The sequence below is a fragment of the Staurois parvus genome, unplaced genomic scaffold, assembly GCF_062004578.1.
Source record: "Staurois parvus isolate SC_StPar_1 unplaced genomic scaffold, SC_StPar_1.0 ptg000634l, whole genome shotgun sequence".
Taxonomy (NCBI): Eukaryota; Metazoa; Chordata; class Amphibia; order Anura; family Ranidae; genus Staurois; species Staurois parvus.
The window spans coordinates 843054-869769 of record NW_028318430.1 but is presented as its reverse complement, the minus strand read 5'-3'; the positions used below and the strand labels follow the sequence as shown (position 1 = coordinate 869769).

The 26716-nt window shown below is 41.5% G+C and overlaps 1 protein-coding gene across 1 annotated transcript; it reads right to left on the bottom strand.

Moving 5' to 3' along the window:
- Nucleotides 1-8975: 8975 nt before the first annotated feature.
- On the bottom strand, nt 8976-26714 carry COA5 (cytochrome c oxidase assembly factor 5). Its single transcript, XM_089693461.1, has 3 exons — nt 26526-26714; nt 15060-15143; nt 8976-9293 (listed from the first exon to the last, which is right to left on the bottom strand). Exons 1-3 carry the CDS (start codon nt 26625-26627, stop codon nt 9252-9254), a joined length of 228 nt encoding a protein of 75 aa, XP_089549587.1. The 5' UTR covers nt 26628-26714; the 3' UTR covers nt 8976-9251.
- Nucleotides 26715-26716: the final 2 nt, after the last annotated feature.

The window sequence follows — 26716 nt, the reverse complement described above, 5'->3', positions numbered from 1 at the left end:
ATCAGTGGGAGGAATAGTGCCCCATCGTTTCTATCAGTGGGAGGAATAGTGCCCCATCGTTTCAATCAGTGGGAGGAATAATGCCCCATCGTTTTTATCAGTGGGAAGAATAGTGCCCCATCGTTTCTATCAGTGGGAAGAATAGTGCCCCATCGTTTCTATCAGTGGGAAGAATAGTGCCCCATCGTTTCTATCAGTGGGAAGAATAGTGCCCCATCGTTTCTATCAGTGTTAGGAATAGTGCCCCATCGTTTCAATCAGTGGGAGGAATAATGCCCTATCGTTTCTATCAGTGGGAGGAATAGTGCCCCATCGTTTCAATCAGTGGGAGGAATAATGCCCCATCATTTTTATCAGTGGGAAGAATAGTGCCCCATCGTTTCTATCAGTGGGAAGAATAGTGCCCCATCGTTTTTATCAGTTGGAAGAATAGTGCCCCATTGTTTCTATCAGTGGGAAGAATAGTTCCCCATCCTTTCTGTCAGTGGGGGGAATAGTGCCCCATCATTAGTATCAGTGGGAGGAATAGTGCCCCATCATTAGTATCAGTGGGAGGAATAGTGCCCCATCATTAGTATCAGTGGGAGGAATAGTGCCCCATCATTGGTATCAGTGGGAGGAATAATGCCCCATCATTAGTATCAGTGGGAGGAATAATGCCCCATCATTGGTATCAGTGGGAGGAATAGTGCCCCATCATTAGCATCAGTGGGAGGAATAATGCCCCATCGTTTTTATCAGTGGGAAGAATAGTGCCCCATCGTTTCTATCAGTGGGAAGAATAGTGCCCCATCATTTTTATCAGTTGGAAGAATAGTGCCCCATCGTTTCTATCAGTGGGAGGAATAGTGCCCCATCGTTTCTATCAGTGGGAGGAATAGTGCCCCATCGTTTTTATCAAGTGGGAGGAATAGTGCCCCATTGTTGGTGTCAGAGGGAGGAATAGTGCCCCATTGTTGGTGTCAGAGGGAGGAATAGTACCCCAAGGGCCAGATAAAGACAAGTAAAGGGCCACTTTGGAGACCCCTGACCTAGAGAATAAAATAGTGGTAGATCCAATTTTTTAGATCACGAGATATTACCGCAAGGGTAATTTCAGTAAAAAAAAACACACTAAAGTGAATTTTAGGACAACCAAACGCAATAAATGACCCACATTTTCATTGAATATAAAAGAAGAGATTGCACCAAGTAAATAGATATCCAACCTGTCAAACCTTAATATTGTGTGAAAAATGGCAACAAACTTCAATACCCTATATTTTCTATAGGCAACGCTTCAAAAGCCTCCTAAAGGTCATCAGTTTAGGGTTACAGAGGAGGTCTTGTGCTAGAATTATTGCTGGCGTGCGCGGCGATATGTAACATGTGTATCGCAAACAACATGCGTAGATGCCCCTGACTTGTGCGTTTACTTTCGTACATGTGGGGATTTTGTGTGATTGGGTGTAACTTTAATTTTTTGCAATGAAAAAAAAGTTTTTTTGCTTAACTTTTTTTTTTTTGGTCACATAGGGGACAAAACGTCCCATATATGATGATTTTTTCAGTGACAGGTTCTCTTTAATGAGACACGCAGGGTCTAAAAGACCCCGCAATGTCTCCTCTGTGCTCCAGTGAATGTAATGCAATACAAATTGCATTTTAATACATTCCTTCCCGGCTAGGCTAGGTGGGGAAACTAATACAGAGACTCGGAAGTGATGTCATACACATCATTTTCTGGGTCACCAACTATAAGGGAAGGAGAGGGGATATGTGTCCGCTCTCCTCCCTCCCCTCTACATGATAGCACCGGTCGGTCCCAGGCCTGCAAATGGGCAAGCGAAGCCTGGAATACATAAGGCGGGGGGCGCTTTTACTGAGGGTGTGTGGAAGCATTTGGGCGGCAGCCACCTGAAATCTTCCATCTGACAGGCAGGTGTCTGCTTGTCAGTTTTACACACAATCCCGGTGGCTGCAGCAATTGTGTTGTGTGTAAACCCCCCATTGTCAAATCTGTATGAAGTACGGACATGGCAACAAAATGGTTAAAAAGAGGACCACATCCAGGTCTAATGTTCTCTTTAAGAATTCTTAAAGTCTGTACATTGTGCCCCTTCTCTTGCCCCATACCCTCCCCAGGGGCGGACTGACCATTTGAGCTCTCGGGCACTGCCCGAGGGCCCGGGGTCAGTAGGGGGCCCCATGCAATGCCCCTGGTACCTTTTATATGCTTTTTTGGGTGTGCTTTGAGTGTGGGGAAGGAAACAGGGGCCCCATGATCCCCTATTGCCCGGGGGGCCCTATGAGCTGTCAGTCCGCCCCTGACCCTCCCCCAAATAAAAGAGATGCCAGGTGCCACAAAGGGGACGATTTTGGCACCTAGGACCCTGGGCACCCAGCAAGAGAAGATTAACCATTTCATTGCTAGCAAATCCCTGATGGTAATATTATGCATTTCCATTAGGGATCTGCTTCCAACACAGACCTGAAAGGGCTACTCATGCACTTCCAACTGGGATCTCATCTGCCAGCAATGAAAGGGTTATTCCTTTACAGTCACCAGGGATCTTCTAGCAATGAAAGTTTGATTGCTAGAATATCCTTGGTGGCTGGAGAGGATTAACCCTTTCATTGCTGGCAGATGTTTTTTTTTGAAGGGGTGGGTAAGGGGGGCCCTTTATGTTTTTTTGCACTGGGGCTCTGAAGGTTCTAGTTACACCTCTGTAAAGGACTGATCATACCTATGTGGACTGATTATTCTTATGCGAGAAATCTACAACACGGAGTTCTGAAGATGGAAAGTCAAACGATTTTGCCACATGTGGAGTGATGAGAATCCGACCTCTATGTAAGTTTGTTTCATGATTGTTGTAAATCTTCTTCCAGGTTGTGGTGTTTTATTCATATCTCTACAAATCATGTAATTATAATCACTTGTTTCATTATTCCCCAATATTAAGAGCCTGTTCACACTAGAATGCGGTACGGGAAAGCCGCGTTCCTTTGCTGATTTCCAGCACCCCATTCCAATCACGCTCCCCTTGCAATCTGCAGCAGGTGTCAATGCAAAGTTAACGACACCCCAAACACAGGTCACAAATGCAGTGTGCTTGCCCGCATGGTACAAAACTACCATGTGATTGGGTTGTAGTGCATTTAGAAAAGTAGTGCATGCACTGCTTTTGGTGCAATGTGGTGCGATTTCAGCCCATTCAAAATGAATGGCCTGAAATCGCACTGCACGGAAGTGCTGTTATTGTGCGATTCACATTACAGCGTTCCTGTGCAATTCTCCTGCAGTACCTAGTGCGAATGGGCCCTAAAGGAGAGATATAAGAGTTAAAAAAAAAAAGAAACCATACATCTCTATGCTGCAGCCTTGGTATAAAGCTGCAGTTGTCCCAACTAACCTGTGAAATAAAGTTGAATATAATTGCCTATTTTCAGGCTGCTGTAGTCCAGACATGTGGTCATCTCCCCTGTAACAACCAGCACAGGCTGCAAGGAGAGGAGGGCGCTCTGACAGCAAATAGGTCATAGAAGCCTTTGGCTGTCATCATAACATAGGCTTAAAGGGTAACTTAAACTATTATAAATTAATGCACATTTTCTTGCAGGTAAAAAAAATGTGCATTTATTATTTTTTTTTTTAGAAGCCTGTAAATTATTACACCTGCAATCAACAAATATTGCGTGTAATGTCATGCTACTTCAGTCAGAAAGTACAGCTCTCTGCTCGTACCTCCCCGGCTGAGGCCTTTAGTGTCTCCCAAACCTGTTAGTAACAGCCCAGGCAGCCAGTGACAGGCCAAGGCATTAGGCTAAGCCCATTAGGCTCGATCCTGGCCATTAGGGTCAGTTGAAGTTGTTTAGTGTCGACCCAGGCTGCTTTAGTGTGGGGGCCTTCCTAAGGTCTGAGGGTGCTGGCATTGGGATCAACCTGGGGTCTGGAGGTGCTGGAATCGGGATCAACCTGGGGTCTGGAGGTGCTGGCATCAGGGCCCACCTGGAAGTCTGAGGATGCCAACATCGGGACCCACCTGGGGCCTGAGGGTGCTGGCATCAAGGCTTACCTGGGTCTGAGGGTGTTGACATAGGGGCCATCTTGGGGTCTGAGAGTGCTCGCATAGGGACCCACCAGGTCTCTAAAGGGTGCTGGCATCTGAACCCACTTGGGGTCTGAAAGTGCTGGCATCGGGACCCACAAGGAGTCTGAGGGTGCTGGCATCAGGGACCTCCTGGGGACTGAGGGTGCTGGTATCAAGGCCCACCAGGGGTCTGAGGGTGCTTGCATTGGGGCCCACTTGAAATCTATTGGTGTTGGCATCAGGACCCACCTGGGATCTGAGGATGCCAGCATCAGGGCCCTCCTGGGGTCTGAGGGTGCTGGCATCGGGGCCCACCTGGAGGTGTAAGAGTGCCAGCATCAGGACCAATTTGGGGTCTGAGGTTGCTGGCATCAGGGCCCTTCAGGGGTCTGAGGGTGCTGGCATCAGGGCCCAGCTGGAGGTACAAGGGTGCCAGCATTGGGACCCATTTGGGGTCTGAGGGTGCTGGCATCGGGGCCCACCTGAAGGTGTAAGGGTGCCAGCATCGGGACATATTTGGGGTCTGAGGGTGCTGGCATCGGGACCCACCTGAGGTCTGAGTATGCTGGCATCGAGACCCTCCTTGGGTATAAAAGTGATCATCAGGGCATTGATCATCAGTGCCCTGATGATCAGTGTAGATGTCCCCTCTGGGGAATGGCGATTACCGGCTCTCCTCACGAGCCGTCTGCGTGAGGAGAGGACTGCCGATAACCTATTTACGTGATCAGCTGTGATTGGACACAGCTGATCACATGGCAGAGCTGACGTAATCTGCTCTTTACAATGATCAATAATCCGCTGTTTCCCAGGGGCACAGTGCACCACCGATTGCTGCACCGCATGCTCCCGAGGGCGTGCAGTTAGAGTGGGAGGACGTCATGACGTCCTTCCAGAACGAGAACCGCCACCCGCCCGTCATTTCCTAATATGGCGGGCGGGAAGTGATTAAAGGCATTTTTTTTAAAATTAAAAATAACAAACATGTTATATTTACATGCTCTGTGCAATGGTTTTGCAAAGAGCATCCCCAATCCTCCTCAGGTCCCCGCCAGCACTCCTGGCCCCTCCTCCCTGCCAAGTGCCCCCACAGCAAACAGCTTGCTCTGGGGGCACCCTTGCTCCTGAGCCACTGCTCTGCATCTCCATTCACACACAGCTTTGCCGCTTGGCCCCACCCCCTCTCTCTCTCCTCATTGGCTCAGACAATGAAGGGGGAGAGCCCATGGCAAGCCGAGACTCTTGTGCATATCACTGGATCGTCATGGGGCTCAGGTAAATTTTAGGGTGACGGGGGGGGGGGGGGGGCAGCTGCACATAAAGGGTTTTTTATCTTCATGGATAGAATGCACAAAGGTAAAAACCTTGAGCCTTTACAACCACTTGAAAAAATGACCAAAAATTAAAACATGGAGATGAATGTGCTCTTTGGATGATAGAACATTCCAGCATTTTATCAAAGCTTGGTGCAGTCTTCTACCTTTTTCTTTTTTTCTGTCCTGAACAGATAACGGTTTGTTTCAGCATGGTTTTGTTCCTGTATAGCAGGGTCTGGTTCATTAATTACCTATTGGAATCACAGCGCTCTAATGTGGGAACCTGCAGTGTTAATATTCCTTTAGCAGTGGTTAACCTCTTAGGGTTTTTGTGTCACCTAGCAAACAGAAACAACTATTACATTGTCCTTGACAGCTTAGGAACTTCAGCAGCTGCAGTTTAAATTGGGAAGGTCATTTTTAAATTAATAATTGGCTTGCATAGCAATTGTACGTGTTATATTTTTTCTTAACAATGTGGAGTTCTCCCTTAGACTTGCGCAGTGTCCCTCTTTAGCAGGGATTTATTTTACTGTGCCAGGTCTTTGTGTAGCCTGCAATCTAATCCTTCTATCCTGTGACTGCTCTATGCAGGTTGTAGTTGGAAGGGGGCAATGTCTTCCATAATGGTACCCTTACCTAGATTGTCAGTCCTTCAGTGGGTTTTTTAAAGCTGTACAGTCCTTACGTTCTTGCATTCCTTACTGCTAGTTTTTTGCCAAGACGTGCTTACTGTTTAGAATCAAGGATTGCCATTCATCCTTGTAGTCAGCCATTGCCAAGAAGGTAAGGGGCATTTTGTTGGGTAAGTTTTTTTCTTTCAGGTGTATGGGAAGCTGACTAAATGGGCACTTGCTATTAAGTCCTTCCAGATCTGCATTATGCCCACCATAAAACGGGCCCGTGATGCTAATTCCTTGGCAGGCAAAACACTGTATGTATTCCAGCTTTGTGCAAGCAGCCAAAGAGGAAGATGACAGTGACCAACAAGTTGTCACAGGTAGTCAAGACATTCTAAAGGAGGGTGTCATAAGACACACTAAAGAAGTTTATCACAACTCTCCCTGTGCAAGGATTCTCTGCTCTGGCAATGTCAAGCTTTTTTCCTTGCAGGACCAGTCAATGGGCCAATTTAACCCTCTTTCCTAAGAGGAAGATGTGGATGACGATGCAGGTTTTTGTACTTCCCTTTTGTAAGGCTGTTAGGATGCCTAAAATGTAAGATCCTGCAGAGGTACCTGCAATGCAAGTATTTTTAGCACTTTCAAAGGAGTGTGTAGCATTTGGGTCCCTACGATGTTTAAGCTTGAAGCTCGTTCTAGAAGAGTGGTGCAAAATTGAACAGAGTGACAGAGCAGCAAAGTGACTTAGTGGTCAGCAAATTTACCTTGCAGCAATGGGTTGCTCAGTTCAAACTCCAACCAGGACACTTCTACCTGCACTGCAGGATGTCAAATTATGCACTTATGAGGAAGAGGTTTTCCAGCATAAGGAGTCACCTATTTGGTTAACGTGGACTTCATGAGATTAGCCAGATACATGGAGTTGCCATTGGAGGATGCTGTGTCCTTCAGGGGTATACTCAATCATGGTGATTGGGTGTGTCCTTGTGGGGGAGCAGCATCTTCTGATGGTAACTTTGTGTTGGTCTCCATCTTAGAGGGTATATCTGTCTGCAGTTGCAGCCTGTGAACCTGCCTTAACCCTTGCCTCTCTTCCAATGCAATGGAAGTTGGGATGAAGAATATTATTCAACACTAAACTTGTGATAGTTTAAACTGTCCCCTTCAAGGGCAAACTTCATTTGATAGCAAATAGCTGGGATTGCATTTAGTCTGGCCTCCCGCCTCAGAGTAAATGTCTACTGCATGAAAGAAGACTGCAGTTCAAGAGTCAGTTTCTAACACCAAAGAGGGTTGCTCCTGCAATCCTGGCTTGAAGTCCAGAAAGAACTGAAGAGAGAATCCTCAACCAAGAAATCAGCAAAAGCTAAACTTCTGGGAGAGAGGATGCTTACTGGCCTTTTCAGATTGTGCCAATCATACATATCTTAGCGTACAGCTTTGGTCTCGGACACTTGGTCACCTTCAAGCCTATGACTTTGCTCCAGCAAGGATAGATAAGTCCTGCTAGCCAACGTCAAATTTTACTGTCTCTAGGAATGGCAAATTAAATCCAACAAATGTGATTTTAAGATGAGTACCATTGTTCAGAGGAATGCCTTTTTCCAACTCCCCAGAGCTCTCTCTTCTGACGCACTTCTGTTTCTACATGGGTCAAGACATTATGCAGCATACAAGTCTGCTCGTTGGATTCTCGATCCACTCCTTCTCTAGACAGAGATCCCTTTCAAAAATACAGAGGGAGTTGTAAGAGCCCTACAAGAAGTTGGCTGGCTAGTCTTTCAAAACGTGTCATCTGACTCTTATGCAATTCTTTGTGTATCTGAAAGCCCAATTCATCACGGTTCAGGATACATTGTTTTCGCAACTAAAGCATACTGGTGGTAGGAGGCTGGGTTATCCTGCCTTTCCTCTCTTCTGCCTGTCAGCCTTTTGCAACTTGCTGCTGCAGATAGGGTCTCTTTCAGTCTTGTTTTGAGTAAAGGCTCGGTCATGAAGTCATCCTCTCTAAGGGTTTTTTCCTCAATCAGGAGGTTTGCCAGGATCTGAACTTTGGGCTAGAAGGGAAACTTGTTGGCATTCTGCCTAGTAGTGTTTATATCCATACTGGGTTGCAATCTGAGGTGGCTTCAGCATCCTATGAGAACAAATGATTTGTTCCTCCCATATGCAGTACCAATAAGGATAGCTGGTTCCATTCCTTGGATATTGGGATACTTCGAGCATGCTCACAAGCTACAGTTTTGCTTAGAGTTTTAGGATATCGCTTTATCACTCTCTCCAGCAGTGACAGCGGGATTTAGATACCATCCAGAATCATTGCTAGATGGGTTATTCCAGCTAGCCAACTGGCTTATAGGGCTTAGGCCTTGGTTCTTATGAAAGCAGTGACAACACCCTCAACCAGGAGTGTGCAGACTTTGTGGGCTCCGTGTGAAAGGGTTCCAGGAATATTTGTAAGGAGATGACATGTCTTCCATTAAGACTGTTCTGGCTCATTGTGGTGTGTAGCTAGTTTCCTTATACTGTTAAATTTTACCCATAAGGTTTCTGTTGGCAAAGTGCTATGATTGAAACCCTACTTTTTCCAGCATCCCAAAAAACCCTTGTTTTTTTGGGTGCTAGTTAGTTCCCAAATGTATGCTGCCATGGAGTCTGTCAGGAAAATTTCCTACCGTAAGTTTCATTTCCTGATGGACTCCATGACAGCATGAGTCCCCTCCCAGTGTTATGAATACACTAGTTACAGAACAAGGCCTCTGGCTCAGCCTCAAAATTTATGGGAGTGGGGTCCTATGTGGAAGCAGAAAGGGCGGAGCTACCCAAACATATGCTGCCATGGAGTCCATCAAGTCCATCACTAGTGGTATATGGTTACCTTGTAAAGTACCTATATCTATACAGAAGTATACAAATTTAAACAAAACAAAAGAGACTGCAGCATAAAACATAAAGCACAAACATCAAATTAAAATAAATTTAATATATTCAGCTCTTATACGTCTCAAAAATACAAATTAGAGGTCTACTGCAAAAAAAAAAAAATTCCCAACAATGCATTTTATTAACAACATATATTTTGTTTATCAAACACTGTGAAAATGTAGTTTGTCACCACTGTGTGTATTTTGAATGAGAACAGAAGAAAGAAAAAGAATTGAAAATCACTATACTGTGCACCCTGCAAAATTTATGATCTCAGCTTGTAGTAGGGTGCAGACAAATGCATCTTCCAAACTTCAGTAACCTTTTCTCCCTCGAAAGCGTGCTCTGTTGTCCAGCTGAGAATAAACAAAATTATTTCAGGACTGTACATAAGATTAGTAAAGAGGAAAATAAAATGAAACAAAATATATCTTTTTATTTTGTCTAATACAGTCATGGCCAAAAATACTGGCACCCCTGCATTTCTGTCAGATAATGCACCACTTCGCTCAGAAAATTGTTGCAATTACAAATGTTTAGGCATTCTTATGTTTATTACTATTGTTTGTATTGGTATGACACAAAAAGGACAAACTAAAAGCCAAATCTGACGCATTGCACCCAAAACTCCAAAAATGGACTGAACAAAATTATTGGCAATTACTCAAAATTGCAAAAAATAAGTGCATTCCATGTTTGTGATGCTCCTGTAATTTTTAACTAAACTCATCTGTAATCGATTAACAGGTGCTGACAATATAGAAATCACACTGGCAACCAGTTAAAATGGTGAAAAATTGACTCAATCTTTCTGCTGTGTGTCTCTGTGGGCCACATGGAGCAAGAAAAAGAGAAACAGCAAAGACTTGTCTGGAGAATATGAGAACAAAAATTGTGGAAAAGCATAGACAATCAAGGTTACAAGTCCATCTCCAGAGATCTTAAAGTGATTCTAAAGGTTTTCTTGGGGGTTATTTTTTAAGAAAAAATAACAAACATGTCTATACTTACCTGCTGTGTGAAGTGGTTTTGCACAGAGCAGCCTGGATCCTCCTCTTCTCGGGTCCCCCGCAGGATCTCCTGTCCCATCCCTCCTGTCAGGTGCCCCCACAGCAAGCAGCTTGCTATGGAGGCACCCACTGCTCCATGTGTCCATTCATACACGGAGCCACGGCTCGGCCCCACCCCCTCTCTTCTGGCTCACTGGCTGTGATTGTCAGCCAATGAGAAGAAGGAGTTCCAGGATAGCTGAGACTCTAGTAAACATCGCTGGATCAAAAGGGGGCTTAGGTGAGTATGGAGGAGGGGGGGATGCTGCAGAGAGAAGGCTTTTTACCTTCCTTCATAGAATGAAGGAAGGTAAAAAAAAAACCTTGAGCCTTTAGAACCACTTTAATATTTCTATGTTCACTGTGCACAACATTATCATTAAGTTTACAGCCCCTGGCACTGTAGCTAATCTCCCTGGACGTGGACGAAAAAAAAAACTGATCAAAGATTGCAACAAAAGATTGTTCAAATGGTGGATAAAGAACCTTGATCAACTTCCAGACAAATTCAAGCTGACCTTCAGGCACAGGGTACAACTCTGTCAGCTAGCACTAAACGTCACTATCTGAATGAAAAGGGATGCTATGGTAGGAGACCCAGGAGGACCTCACTGCTGACACAGAAACATAAAAAGCCAGATTGGAGTTTGCCACAATCCTTTTGGGAGAATGTGCTGTGGACAGGTTAAACAAAGTTACGGCTTTTTGGTAAAGCCCATCATTTTATTGTTTTCAGAAAAAGCAATGAGGCCTTTAAAGGAAAGAATACAGTCCCTACAGTCAAGCATAGTGGAGGTTCTTTGATGTTTTGGGGTTGCTTTGCTGCTTCAGGCACTGAATGTTTTGACCGTGTGCATGGCATTATGAAACCTGAAGACTAACAAAGAATTCTGGGGTGCTATGTAGGGCCCAGTGTCAGAAAGTTGGGTCTCCATCAGAGGTCATGGGTCTTACAGCAGGACAATGATATCCAAAAGCACCAAAAATTGGTTTCAGACAAAGCACTGGAGAGTATGGAACTGGCCAGCAGATGATGAGTCCAGATCTCAATCCCATAGAGCACTGTGGAGAGATCTCAAAACAGCAGTTGGAAAAACAACCCTTCCGCATCTGGGAGACCTGGAGAAGTTGACAAAAGAACAGTGGTCCACAATTTCAGTAGAGCGGTGTAAGAAACTCATTGATGGTTACAGGAAGCTATTTATTTCAGTCATCCACGTTTCCAAGGGGTGTGCTAACAAACAGATTGTCAGAGTGTCAGATTTGGCTTTTTGTTTCTCAACCATTTTGTGTCATACCAATTAAAAGTAGTGCACTGACAGAAATGCAAGGGTACTAATATTTTTAGCCATGACAGTACATAACTATGCAGTTGTTCCATTAGTTTAAAAAAAAAAGTGCCGTATTGAAAAAAGTGCTGGAAACTAAACAATTGTCTGATGTAAAAAAAATTATCAGTTTTGAACAGAAAAAAAAACAAACAAAAAAAAAACAACATTGTCTGCATAAGCATTCACCCCTTTGCTAGGAAAACCTCTAAACAATATGTGGTCAAACCTATTAACTCAGAAGTCCCACAATTAGGTGGGACATAATATAAGGGTCACCTGTGTGCAATCAAAACCACTTCTGCTGAAGAGGGAATTTCCAGCTGCAAATTTGGATACTGGGTTGATGCCTGCAGGTGCAAAAAACTGTCCCTACATACACTCACTGGCCACTTTATTAGGTACATCTTGCTAGTACTGGATTGCTAGTACTGACCCCCTTTTGGCTTCAGACCTCCCTTAATTCTTCATGACATAGGTTCAACAAGTTCTTGGAAGCATTCTTCAGAGATTTTGGTCCATATTGACATGAATTACTGTTGCCTATCATCTTGAACCAGTCTGCCCATTCTCCTTTGACATAAACAAGACATTTTCTTCCACACAGCTGGAGCTCACTGGATATTTTCTCTTTTTTGGACCATTCTCTGTAAACCGTAGTGATGGTTGTGCATGAAAATCCCAGTAGATCAGCAGTTTTTGAAATACTCAAGCCAGCCCATCCAGCACCAACAACCATGCCATGTTCAAAGTCACTTGAATCCCCTTTCTTCCCTATTATGATGCTTGGTTTGAACTTCAGAAAGTTGTCTTCACCATGTCTACATGTGATTGGCTGATTAGCAATTTGTGTTACCAAGCAATTGAACAGGTGTACCTAACAAAATGGCAGTGAGTGTATGTCCCCTAACTGCGCATTGCAAACAAGTTTGGACAAACTCAAGCTGCCTACACCTGCTCTGAAGAAACTACTGTATAAGTTAGAAATATTTTTTTAATCATATTTAAGCAGTATGTGCCAACGGAAACATTTGAACATCGTGACAGTGTGAGGCTCTGCCACTATGAAAGGAGAAGTAGTAAACATACAGGGTTTGCACAAATGCAGAGTTTGGGGCTCTGGAATATTGCTTTTGAGCGGAGAAGTGATTTTTTAACTTTTGGTTTTCCCAGATTGAGATCCAGAGCTTGGAGACTTCAAAGAGTTTTTTTGGGCGATAAAATCTCCCACCCAATATCCAGGTCTTGCAGGAAGCTGGCAGGCTGTGAGTGCAGGTGCGCACAGCCTTTCAAGTAAAGTGCCTAGCCATAGCTCAGATCTCCCATTAGGAGACAGGTCTGTTCTACTCAAGAGACAGCACTCCATGCTGGAGATGAGAGCTTCTTTGTCCATAGGTGTCAAGCATCTGCGGTAGTGAGCCTTTGTAGATTGCCAACTTGGGGTTCCCCAGGGTATGGAGACTAAGCCCCAGTCTGCTTCTTCACCAGGGCCCCTGATGGTGGGGAAGGGCTTGCAGCAAGCTGGATCCAGGTCACGACCCCCAGGTACACCCAGCTGAGCATGCGGAGAATGCTCACATGACCAGAGTACTATAGCAGGAGACATCAGGAAATCCAGTAGACAAGCGGAGGACAGGACAGGCGGAAACCAAGCACAGTTGGTGGACAAAGTTGGGGTCGGTACACAGGTAGTCAGACACAGGATACAGGAGTAGCAACAAATGGGAGCTCAGAATACTAAGAAGTGAGCTAGACTGAGAATGTCTTATATAGACAAGTAGCTAGGAGGCGGGCCAGGAAGTGATGGAAGGGAAGGAAATAAAACCCAGAGAATAGCAGGCGATGCCCATAAGTGAAATCAGACAAGCCACACATGTGAAAGCAATTAGGGTAGGAATAGCACTGCAGCAAGGCGGTACGAATACACAAACAAGAAACTGCAGGCTAACTTGTGACAATAGGGAAGGGTTTCTAAACTATGGTTCCTCCAGAGGTTGCTGGGGGTTCTTTCAGCAGTGAACACTTCCCACTGACACTGTTGATCTTTTTAGCTCTCTGTAAGGGGGTAATTCTTCCCATTGACCACAAGTGTAAGGAGCATTCTTCCCACTGACCATCACACTAATGTATCATGAGTTGTAGACAGTAATTTTAAGCAGGGGTTTCCTGAAGCTGGAAAGTTATATCAAGGGTTCCTCTATGTTGAAAAGATTGATAAAGGCTGCAGTAGGGCTTAGTGAGTTGAGATGGCTAAGTGAGTCTGGAGGACAGACAGAATGGAGACAACTAGGCAAGTCCAATGGACCGAGGTAATCTGAAGGTTTCAGAGGAGTGAGAGAGCCCGAGGTGTCAGTAGATCCCCTATCAAAAGGCCAGGATGTGGGCTAGTGCACCAGGGAGATGCAACTGAAACAGCTGAGAAAGCCAGGAGAGCTTGAGAGCCAGGATAGCTGGGTGAGCTGAGAAATGGGCACAGGAACATAGAGATGCTGTGTGAGACGGTCTGATAGATCAATCAAAAAGCCATAGGCCAAGGTTTGGGGCCTAAGCAGCAGTGCTGCTGAAGAGACAGACAGGTGACTTGGTATTATTTTTACTGTGCCTGTTTTTGATTATGAAAACCCCCTATGTACGCAACTGCTTTTCTATTGAATTTTTTTCTTTAAATAACAAACATGTCTATACTTACCTGCTCTGTGCAGAGGTTATGTACAGCAGTCCGGATACTCCTTCTCCAATCCCTTGCCGGCGCTCCTGGCCCCTCCCTCCTGTCGGTTGCCACCACAGCCAGCAACATGCTATTGGGGCACCCGAGCATGCGCACTCACCAGCCGCTGCCCCGTGTGTCCATATAGAGTCATAGCTTGGCCCCACCACATCTCTCTTCTCATTGGCTCACTGGCTGTGATTGACAGCAGTGGAAGCCAATGGCTCCCGCTGCTGTCTCGGCCAATGAGGAGAGGGAGTCTCAGGATAGCCATAACGCCAGGGAACATTGCTGGATCGAGAGGAGGCTTAGGTGAGTAATAGGGGTGGCTGGGGGGGGGATGCTGCACAGAGAAGGTTTTTTCACCTTCATGCATAGAATGCATGTAGGTAAAAACCTGTGATCCTTTACAACCACTTTAACTCAAGCTATCATCCCGCAATTTCAAAACATATGGTGGGGTTCTCAAATTGTACTGCAAAAGTGGAACCACAGTTAAAATAGATGCTTTTTTGCACTTTGTGTACACCTGAATAGGATATCAAATGCACCCACTGCACTTGGGAGATCATGTACAAGCATACATTTTGGAAATGCTGCTACTAGGATTCCATGAACACAGTGGGTACAATGGCCAATCCTGGTCAGGGGCAGCTCTGATGGTCTCCAAATTACATGCATCAAACTGAATTCACCGAATCTAACAGCCACACATTTACAAAATGTATCTTTAGTATGAACGTATGTATGTATTTTACTTTCTAAATGTGCGGTTTTGCTTGGCTTTCAAACGTTACCGCCGTAAAGAAAATCTGTCACACAGAAAACACAACTGCATCACTGTGGAGCAGAATAAGGCAATGCAGACAAAAAAAATTGTGCTGCTATTTCAGAGTACCTTTAGGTGCCATTTAAATTGCTCACAATTGTGCATGTGCAGTACAGAGAAATATTTAACATGCAACATTAGCAACAAAATTTATGAAGTCAAGGTTGGCCAAGTACTACTGCAGTATTTACACATATAAATGGACTTACAACTGATCTTTTACACTCAAAAAAGCTGACTTGCAGAGATTTGCAGTGGCCTTCTTTTAAACATTGCTTGGGGGTTTTTCCTTCCTGCACAAGAAGACAACACAAGTTAATAACATATACCTTCCAACACATGAACACAATTAAAGTCTAACTCCAAGCACAATCATTTTCAGTTTTAAAGATACCACTCCTGCTGTACTTGTACTCCCCATTGAAAGCAGGGCTGAATGTAAACAGACAACAGAACTGGTTTTATGTCCCTGCCCCCAACCGTTCTCAAAACTAGGGCTGAAACAATTAATCAACATAATCAATTCTAATCGATAATAAAAACAGTTGTCAACAATTTAAATTACAGATTAGGTGGTCAGTCAATTAGCTGACCTTCATACAGAATGCATTATTTGTTTACATGTATGAATAGTGTACTGAACTGTATGTGTGTTGCACTATGTACACTAACATGTATGAATGGTGTACTGAGAAGTATGTGTGCTGCACTGTGTATACATGTCAGCATACACAATGCGATACACATAAAGCTCAGTACACCTACAGCTCAGTACACCGTCCATACATGTCACCAAGTGCCTGAGAACTTGTGAATGTATGAGGCGCAATGTTTCATGGGACATGTAGTCCTGGGCAGGAGAAAGAAGTTTTTTAAAGTGATTATAAAAGGCAGAAGGCTTTTTCTGCCTTAATGTATTCTATGTATTATGCAGGCCATAGACGGTTTGTTTATCGGCCGATTTTTCGTCCAAAAAACAAAACATCCGTTCTGTAAACAGATGTTGCCACCAATGATTGCGAAAATCGGAGGTTTTTCACGAATTTTCCAGCATGACTGATAAACAAAATGAGGAGGAACGGCAAAAGTCGGCCGATGCCATTGCCCCACTAAATGTGCGAAAATCGGCCGATTATTCTTTCGGATGAAAAATCGGCTGATAAACAAACCGTCTATGCCCTGCATTAGAGTTTAAAAAAACATAATAAAAAAAAAAAAACCTTCTGTGACCAGCTCCCCAGCCTCCCCTGTAAACTTATCTGATCCCAGTCTCAAACCAGCACAATACCTGGGAGAAGAAGCGCTGCTTTCTCTCTCCCTCCTCAGATAAGGATCAAGCCTGCACAGATGCCCGCATAGCAAGCGGCTTGCTATGGGGGAACTCTGAAGGTAGGAGGAGCCAGGAGCGCCAGCAAGCGACCCCAGAAAAGGGGGACCGAGGCTGCATGCAAAACCATTGCATAGAGCAGGAAAGTATGACATGTTTCTAATTTTAAAATAAAAAAAAAATTTACAATCATTTTAAGGGTTCTATGTAGGGCAGATCAGCATATGAACCTGTAACCGAATACTCCGGAGGTAAATTGAAAAAAAAAATTATAATAAAAGTTTACAAGTATTATGCATTATATTTAAAAATGCTACTGCTTTCATATAAAAAGATTGATATCATTCCCCCACCCATCCTTCATGTAGCTTCGTATCCGACTCTCAGACAAGTGTACAATCCAAACACGCACGTTACTGCGTTAAAGATGCCTGTGTGTATAAGTGGGTGCTGCAGTGATCATTGGCTGGAACTGAACAGAATCAGCTACAGAGAAGGTCACCAGCACACCTTTATGGTGTGCTGGTGACCTTCTCCCTTGCTGATGCCAAGACAAAACTCGATCTATTTTCAAGACAGTTCAATCTATTTTTAGGATCCTGGTCTCAACAGTTCAATCTATTTTTAGGATCCTTGATCTAATTTTCGATCCTGGTCTCAATGGTTTGATCTATTTTTAGATCCTGGACTTGATGGTTTGATCTGTTTTTAGATCCTGATCTCAACAGTTTGATCTATTTTTAGATCCTGGTCTCCGTGGTTTGATATTTTTTTAGATCCTAGTCTCAATGGCCTGATCTATTTTTAGATCCAGGATCTATTTTTAGACCCTGGTGTCAACAGTTCAATCCATTCTTAGATCCAGGTCTCACAATTCAATCCATTCTTAGATCCTAGTGTCAACAGTTCAATCTATTTTTAGATCCTGGTCTCAACAGTTCAATCTATTTTTAGATCCTGGTCTCAACAGTTCAATCTATTTTTAGATCCCGGTCTCAACTGTTCAATCTATTTTAAGACCCTGGTGTCAACAGTTCAACCTATTTTTAGATCCTCGTCTCAACGGTTCTATCTCATTTTAGATCCTGGTCTCAATGATTTGATCTATTTTTAGATCCTGATATTCAATAGTCTGATATATTTTTAGATCCAGGATCTATTTTTAGATCCTGGTGTCAACAGTTCAGTCTATTTTTAGATCCTGGATCTATTTTTAGATCTTGGTCTCAATGGTCTGATCTATTTTTAGATCCTGGTCTCAACGGTTTGATCTATTTTTAGATCCTGGTCTCAATGGTTTGATCTATTTTCAGATCTTGGTTTCAATGCTTTGATCTATTTTTTGATCCAGGATCTATTTTTAGACCCTGGTCTCAACAGTTCAATCCATTCTTAGATCCTGGTCTCAACAGTTCAATTTATTTTTAGATCTTGGTCTCAACAATTTAATCTATTTTTAGATCCTGATCTATTTTTAGATCCAGGGCTCAACATCTCAATCTATTTTTAGATCCAGGTCTCAATGGTTTGATCTGTTTTTAGATCCTGGTCTCATTGGTCTGATCTATTTTTAGATCCTGGATCTACTTTTAGATCCTGGTTCCAACAGTTCAATCTATTTTCAGATCTTGGTCTCAATGGCTTGACCATTTATAGAACCACTGATTATTGTTAGACCCTAGTGTCAACAGTTCAATATATTTTTAGATCCTGGTGTCAACAGTTCAATCTATTCTTAGATCCAGGTCTCAACAATTTGATCTATTTTTAGATCCTGGTTTTAATGGTCTGATCTATTTTTAGATACTGGTCTCAATGGTCTGATCTATTTTTAGATCCAGGATCTATTTTTAGACCCTGGTGTCAACAGTTCAATTTAATTTTAGATCCTGGTCTCAATGGTTTGATCTATTTTTACATCCTGGTCTTAATGGTTTGATCTATTTTTACATCCTAGTCTCAATGGTTTGATCTATTTCTACATCCTGGTCTCAGTGTTTTGATCTATTTCTAGATCCTGGTCTCAATGGTTTGATCAATTTCTAGATCCCGGTCTCAATGGTTTGATCAATTTTTAGATCCTGGTCTCAATGGTTTGATCAATTTTTAGATCCTGGTCTCAATGGTTTGATCTATTTTGAGATCCTGGTCTCAATGGTTTGATCTATTTTGAGATCCTGGTCTCAATGGTTTGATCTATTTTTAGATCCTGGTCTCAATGGTTTGATCTATTTTTAGATCCTGGTCTCAATGGTTTGATCTATTTTCATATCCTAGTCTCAATGGTTTGATTTATTTTAAGATCCTGGTATCAATAGCTTGATAGATTTTTAGATCTTGTATTTATTTTTAAATCCTGGCCTCAGTGGTTTCATCTATTTTTAGATCCTGGTCTCAATGGTCTGATCTATTTTTAGATCCTGGCCTCAATGGTCTGATCTATTTTTAGATCCTGGCCTCAATGGTCTGATCTATTTTTAGATCCTGGCCTCAATGGTCTGATCTATTTTTAGATCCTGGCCTCAATGGTCTGATCTATTTTTAGATCCTGGCCTCAATGGTCTGATCTATTTTTAGATCCTGGCCTCAATGGTCTGATCTATTTTTAGATCCTGGCCTCAATGGTCTGATCTATTTTTAGATCCTGACCTCAATGGTCTGATCTATTTTTAGATCCTGACCTCAATGGTCTGATCTATTTTTAGATCCCGGTCTCAATGGTCTGATCTATTTTTAGATCCAGCATCTATTTTTAGACCCTGGTGTAAACAGTTCAATCCATTCTTAAAACCAAGTCTCAATAGTTAGATTTTTAGATCGTAGATCTATTATTAGATCTTGGTCCAAATAGTTTGATCTATTTTTAGATCTAGGATCTATTTTTAGACCCTGGTGTCAACAGTTCAATCTATTTTTAGATCTTGGTGTCCAGTTCAATCTATTTTTAGATCTTGGTCTACACAGTTCAATCTATTTTTAGATTCTGGTCTCAATGGTTTGATTTATTTTTAAATCCTGGTGTCAATGGTCTGATATATTTTTAGATCAAGGATCTAATTTTAGACCCTGGTATCAACAGTTCAGTCTATTTTTAGATCCTGGATCTATTTTTAGATCTTGGTCTCAATCATTCAATCTATTTTTAGATCCTGAATCTACTTTTAGATCCTGGTCTCAACAGTTCAATCTGTTTTTAGATCCTGGTCTCAATGGTTTGATCTATTTTTAGATCCTGGTAGTCAATGGTCTGATATATTTTTAGATCCAGGATCTATTTTTAGATCCTGGTGTCAATGGTCTGATCTATTTTTAGATCCAGGATCTATTTTTAGATCTTGGTGTCAATAGTTTGATCTATTTTTAGATCCTGGTCTCAATGGTCTGATCTATTTTTAGATCCAGGATCTATTTTTAGACCCTGGTGTCAACAGTTCAATTTAATTTTAGATCCTGGTCTCAATGGTTTGATCTATTTTTACATCCTGGTCTCAATGGTTTGATCTATTTTTACATCCTAGTCTCAATGGTTTGATCTATTTCTACATCCTGGTCTCAGTGTTTTGATCTATTTCTAGATCCTGGTCTCAATGGTTTGATCAATTTCTAGATCCCGGTCTCAATGGTTTGATCAATTTTTAGATCCTGGTCTCAATGGTTTGATCAATTTTTAGATCCTGGTCTCAATGGTTTGATCTATTTTGAGATCCTGGTCTCAATGGTTTGATCTATTTTGAGATCCTGGTCTCAATGGTTTGATCTATTTTGAGATCCCGGTCTCAATGGTTTGATCAATTTCTAGATCCCGGTCTCAATGGTCTGATCTATTTTTAGATCCTGGCCTCAATGGTCTGATCTATTTTTAGATCCTGGCCTCAATGGTCTGATCTATTTTTAGATCCTGGCCTCAATGGTCTGATCTATTTTTAGATCCTGGCCTCAATGGTCTGATCTATTTTTAGATCCTGGCCTCAATGGTCTGATCTATTTTTAGATCCTGGCCTCAATGGTTTGATCTATTTTTAGATCCTGGTCTCAATGGTTTGATCTATTTTCATATCCTAGTCTCAATGGTTTGATTTATTTTAAGATCCTGGTATCAATAGCTTGATAGATTTTTAGATCTTGTATTTATTTTTAAATCCTGGTCTCAGTGGTTTCATCTATTTTTAGATCCTGGTCTCAATGGTCTGATCTATTTTTAGATCCTGGCCTCAATGGTCTGATCTATTTTTAGATCCTGGCCTCAATGGTCTGATCTATTTTTAGATCCTGGCCTCAATGGTCTGATCTATTTTTAGATCCTGGCCTCAATGGTCTGATCTATTTTTAGATCCTGGCCTCAATGGTCTGATCTATTTTTAGATCCTGGCCTCAATGGTCTGATCTATTTTTAGATCCTGGCCTCAATGGTCTGATCTATTTTTAGATCCTGGCCTCAATGGTCTGATCTATTTTTAGATCCTGACCTCAATGGTCTGATCTATTTTTAGATCCTGACCTCAATGGTCTGATCTATTTTTAGATCCCGGTCTCAATGGTCTGATCTATTTTTAGATCCAGCATCTATTTTTAGACCCTGGTGTAAACAGTTCAATCCATTCTTAAAACCAAGTCTCAATAGTTAGATTTTTAGATCGTAGATCTATTATTAGATCTTGGTCCAAATAGTTTGATCTATTTTTAGATCTAGGATCTATTTTTAGACCCTGGTGTCAACAGTTCAATCTATTTTTAGATCTTGGTGTCCAGTTCAATCTATTTTTAGATCTTGGTCTACACAGTTCAATCTATTTTTAGATTCTGGTCTCAATGGTTTGATCTATTTTTAAATCCTGGTGTCAATGGTCTGATATATTTTTAGATCAAGGATCTAATTTTAGACCCTGGTATCAACAGTTCAGTCTATTTTTAGATCCTGGATCTATTTTTAGATCTTGGTCTCAATCATTCAATCTATTTTTAGATCCTGAATCTACTTTTAGATCCTGGTCTCAACAGTTCAATCTGTTTTTAGATCCTGGTCTCAATGGTTTGATCTATTTTTAGATCCTGGTAGTCAATGGTCTGATATATTTTTAGATCCAGGATCTATTTTTAGATCCTGGTGTCAATGGTCTGATCTATTTTTAGATCCAGGATCTATTTTTAGATCTTGGTGTCAATAGTTTGATCTATTTTTAGATCCTGGATCTATTTTCAGATCTTGGTCTCAACAAGTCAATCTATTTTTAGATCCTTGATCTATTTTGAGATCCTGGTCTAAATGGCCCGATCTATTTTTAGATCCTGGTCTCAATGATCTGATCTATTTTTAGATCTTGGATCTATTTTTAGGTCCTGGTCTCAACAGTTCAATCCATTCTTAGATCCAGGTGTCAATAGTTCGATCTATTTTTAGATCCTTGTCTCAATGGTCTCATCTATTTTTAGATCCTGGTCTCATTGGTTTGATCTATTTTTAGATCCTGGTCTCACTGGTTTGATCTATTTTTAGGTCCTGGTCTCAATGGTTCGATCTATTTTAGGTCCTGGTCTCAACGGTTCGATCTATTTTTAGGTCCTGGTCTCAATGGTTTCATCTATTTTTTGATCCTAGTCTCAATGGTTCGATGTATTTTTAGGTCCTGGTCTCAACGGTTCGATCTATTTTTAGGTCCTGGTCTCAACAGTTCAATCCATTCTTAGATCCACGTGTCAATAGTTCGATCTATTTTTAGATCCTTGATCTATTTTTAGATCCTTGTCTCAATGGTCTCATCTATTTTTAGATCCTGGTCTCATTGGTTTGATCTATTTTTAGGTCCTGGTCTCAATGGTTCGATCTATTTTAGGTCCTGGTCTCAACGGTTCGATCTATTTTTAGGTCCTGGTCTCAACGGTTAGAATCTATTTTTAGGTCCTGGTCTCAACGGTTCGATCTATTTTTAGGTCCTGGTCTCAACGGTTCGATCTATTTTTAGGTCCTGGTCTCAACGGTTCGATCTATTTTTAGGTCCTGGTCTCAACGGTTCGATCTAATTTTGGGTCCTGGTCTCAACGGTTCGATCTATTTTTAGGTCCTGGTCTCAACGGTTCAATCTATTTTTTGATCCTAGTCTCAATGGTTCGATGTATTTTTAGATCCTGGTCTCAATGGTTCGATGTATTTTTAGATCCTGGTCTCAATGGTTTGATCTATTTTTAGATCCTGGTCTCAATGGTTTGATCTATTTTTAGATCCAGGTCTCAATGGTTTGATCTATTTTTAGATCCTGGTCTCAATGGTTTGATCTATTTTAAGATCCAGGTCTCAACAGTTCGATCTATTTTAAGATCCAGGTCTCAACAGTTCGATCTATTTTAAGATCCAGGTCTCAACAGTTCGATCTATTTTAAGATCCAGGTCTCAACAGTTCAATCTATTTTAAGATCCAGGTCTCAACAGTTCGATCTATTTTAAGATCCAGGTCTACACAGTTCAACCTATTTTTAGATTCTGGTCTCAATGGTTTGATCTATTTTTAAATCCTGGTGTCAATGGTCTGATATATTTTTAGATCGAGGATCTATTTATAGACCCTGGTGTCAACAGTTCAGTCTATTTTTAGACCCTGGATCTATTTTTAGATCTTGGTCTCAATCATTCAATCTATTTTTAGATCCTGAATCTACTTTTAGATCCTGGTCTCAACAGTTCAATCTATTTTTAGATCCTAGTTTTCAATGGTCTGATATATTTTTAAATCCAGGATGTATTTTTAGATCCTGCTGTCAATGGTCTGATCTATTTTTAGATCCTGGTGTCAATAGTTTGATCTATTTTTAGATCCTGGATCTATTTTCAGATCTTGGTCTCAACAATTCAATCTATTTTTAGATCCTTGATCTATTTTTAGATCCTGGTCTAAATGGCCTGATCTATTTTTAGATCCTGGTCTCAATGGTCTGATCTATTTTTAGATCCTGGATCTATTTTTAGGTCCTGGTCTCAACAGTCCAATCCATTCTTAGATCCAGGTGTCAATAGTTCGATCTATTTTTAGATCGTGGATTTAGTTTTAGATCCTGGATCTATTTTTAGATCTTGGTTTGAACAATTCAATCTATTTTTAGATCCTTGATCTATTTTTAGATCCTGGTCTAAATGGTCTGATCTATTTTTAGATCCTGGTCTCAATGGTCTGATCTATTTTTAGATCCTGGTCTCAACGGTTCGATATATTTTTAGGTCCTGGTCTCAACGGTTCTATCTTTAGATCTCGGTCTCAATGGTTCGATCTATTTTAAGATCCAGGTCTCAACAGTTCGATTTTTAGATCCTGGTCTCAACAGTTCAATCTATTTTTAGATTCCAGTCTCAATGGTTTCATCTATTTTTAGATTCAGGTCTCAATTACATTTTTCAATCCTAGTCTCAATGGTTCGATCTATTTTTAGATCTTGGTCTCAACAGTTTGCTCTAATTTTAGTTCCTGGCGTCAATAGTTCAACCTATTTTTAGATCCTAGATCTATTTTTAGATATTGGTTTCAACAATTGAATCTAATTTTAGATCCTGGTCTCAGTAGTTCGATCTATTTTAAGATCCAGGTCTCAACAGTTCGATCTATTTTAAGATCCAGGTTTCAACAGTTTGATCTTTTTTAGATCCTGGTCTGAATGGTTTGATCTATTTTTAGATCCTGGTCTCAATGGTTTGATCTCTTGTTAGATCCAGGTCTCAATGGTTTGATCTATTTTTTGATCCTGGCTCTATTTTTAGATCCTTTTCAGAATGGTTTAATCTATTTTTAGATCTTGGTCTCAACAGTTTGATCTATTTTTAGATCTTGGTCTCAACAGTTTGATCTATTTCTAGATCTTGGTCTCAACAGTTTGATCTATTTTAAGATCCAGGTTCAACAGTTTGATCTATTTTTAGATCCTGGTCTGAATGGTTTGATCTATTTTTAGATCCTGGTCTCAATGGTTTGATCTCTTGTTAGATCCAGGTCTCAATGATTTGATCTATTTTTTGATCCTGGCTCTATTTTTAGATCCTTTTCAGAATATTTTAATCTATTTTTAGATCTTGGTCTCAACAGTTTGATCTATTTTTAGATCTTGGTCTCAACAGTTTGATCTATTTCTAGATCTTGGTCTCAACAGTTTGATCTAATTTTAGATCATGGGCTCAACAGTTTGATCTAATTTTAGATCCAGTATCTATTTTAAGATCCAGGTCTCAACAGTTCAATCTATTTTTAGATCCAGAATATATTTTTAGATCCTGATCTCAATGGTTTGATCTATTTTTAGATCCTGGATCTATTTTTAGATCTTGGTTTCAACAAATTAATCTATTTTTATATCCTGGATCTATCTTAATTTAAGTTCGATTAATTTCTAGATCCTGCATCTATTTTTAGATTCAGGCCTCAACAGTTCAATCTTTTTTTAGATCCTGGTCTCAATGGTTTGATTTCTTGTTAGATCCAGGTCTCAATGGTGTGATCTATTTTTTGATCCTAGTCTCAACAGTTTGATCTGTTTTTAGACCCTGGTGTCAACAGTTCAATTTATTTTTAGATCCTGGTGTCAACAGTTCAAACTGTTGAGACCTGGATCTAACAATGGATTGAACTGTTGACACCAGGATCTAAAAATAAATCGAACTGTTGACACCAGGGTCTAAAAGCAGATCAAACTGTTGAGACCAAGATCTAAAAATAGATTGAACTGTTGAGACCTGGATCTAACAATGGACTGATCTATTTTTAGATCTTGGTCTCAACAGTTTGATCTGTGACCCTGGTGTCAACAGTTCGATTTACTTTTAGATCCTGGTGTCAATAGTTCAATCCATTGTTAGATCCAGGTCTCAACAGTTCAATCTACTTTTAGATCGTGGATCTATTTTTAGATATTGATTTCAACAATTGAATCTATTTTTAGATCCTGGTCTCAATAGTTCGATCTATTTTAAGATCCTGGTGTCAATGGTTTGATCTAGTTTTAGATCCAGGATCTATTTTTAGACCCTGGTTTCAACAGTTAAATCCATTCTTAGATCCAGGCCTCAACAGTTTAATTCAGGAATCCAAGATGGCCACCGGCCGTCCATACAGGCCGTGCGGTGTGCTAGCAATGGTTAGGGCACCTCCCTCATGGCCATCTTGGATTCCTGAATGTAAGTTCATGTTTACTTGCTTCTGATGTCATTTCTTGCAATAAAATTACTACACCATTGGAGCTTCTATCTCTTGGGCCTGTTTGTTCCTGCGAGCCCCCTTTTTGAAGGTGATTTGTGACCTGACGTACACTTATGGGTATGATCCCCCTGGTGGCTGAGATCTGCTGCGTCTTTGTACGCCATTTGTAACTTTGTTTTACACGTATATTTTATTATTACACTAATTTGTGATTATACATTGTCTTCAAGCGCTGCATATTTATATTTATATATATCACATGTAGAGGTTTTAGAGGTTTTCCTTTTTATGCTGGCAGCTATCTTAACACTGTTATTCACCCAGCGCTCGTTTAGTTTTATTTTGCAACCACCAAAAGAAAGCTCTATTTGTGGGGGAAAAAAAAGGACACATTTCATTTGGGTGTAGCACTGCATAACCATGCAATTGTCAAAGTAGCGAAGAGCCGTAACACAAAAAATGGCATGGTCAGGAAGGTTGTTTAATCCTCTAGAGGGAAAGTGGTTAATAGTGGATTAAGTACACCAGTGGCAGGGGTGTCAAACTGTCGGCCCTACAGCTGTTGTGAAACTACAAGTCCCATCATGCCTCTGCCTTTGGGAGTCATGCTTGTAACTGTCAATCATGCAATACCTCATGGGACTTGTAGTTTGGCAACAGCTGGACAGCTTTCCAGCTGCAGTGTATGATAACACATAAACATTAGTATGTAATCAGTGGAGGCACAGCCACAGAATGGGGGGAATTTATCAAAACTGGAGCAGACAGAATGGAGAGCGGTTGCACATGGCAGCCAATCAGATTCTATCTTCAGCTTGTTCAGTTGAGCTGAAAATGAGTGAAAGACATCTATTGGTTGTCATGCATAACTGCTCCAGTTTTGACAAATCCCTCTCATGAGATACAGACTGGGGATGAGCTCGGGCGTTCTCTGAGCTATATTCCAGTCCAATCGGCGGAGGGCTCGATCTTTCCCTGCAGTACAGAGCACGTTTTACTGCGAATCTCTCTGCCAGCAAACCAAGATAGCCGTGTACATTGGGCCCTATTGTGACTTGTGTGGGGCCCTATTGTGACTGTAAATTCTAAATGCAATGTTCTAGGCAGGTTTGAGGTCTATACTACACGTATACATATCAAACATGGAAGATGGCCAGGTGATGAGGAGAGAGGCCCACCTGCAGCACACAGGCACTCTCCAGCAGGCAGCTCTTCAGATCCTCCTTTGAGCCTGCACAGGGGTGAGAATCCTCCTCCTTATCCTCGTAGTACTTCGGCATCTCTGCTCCTCTGTCCTCCCTGAACTGACAGCTCTACATGGGCGGCGCCATCTTTCACCCACAATGCACAGCGCGATCTTCCGTCGCAC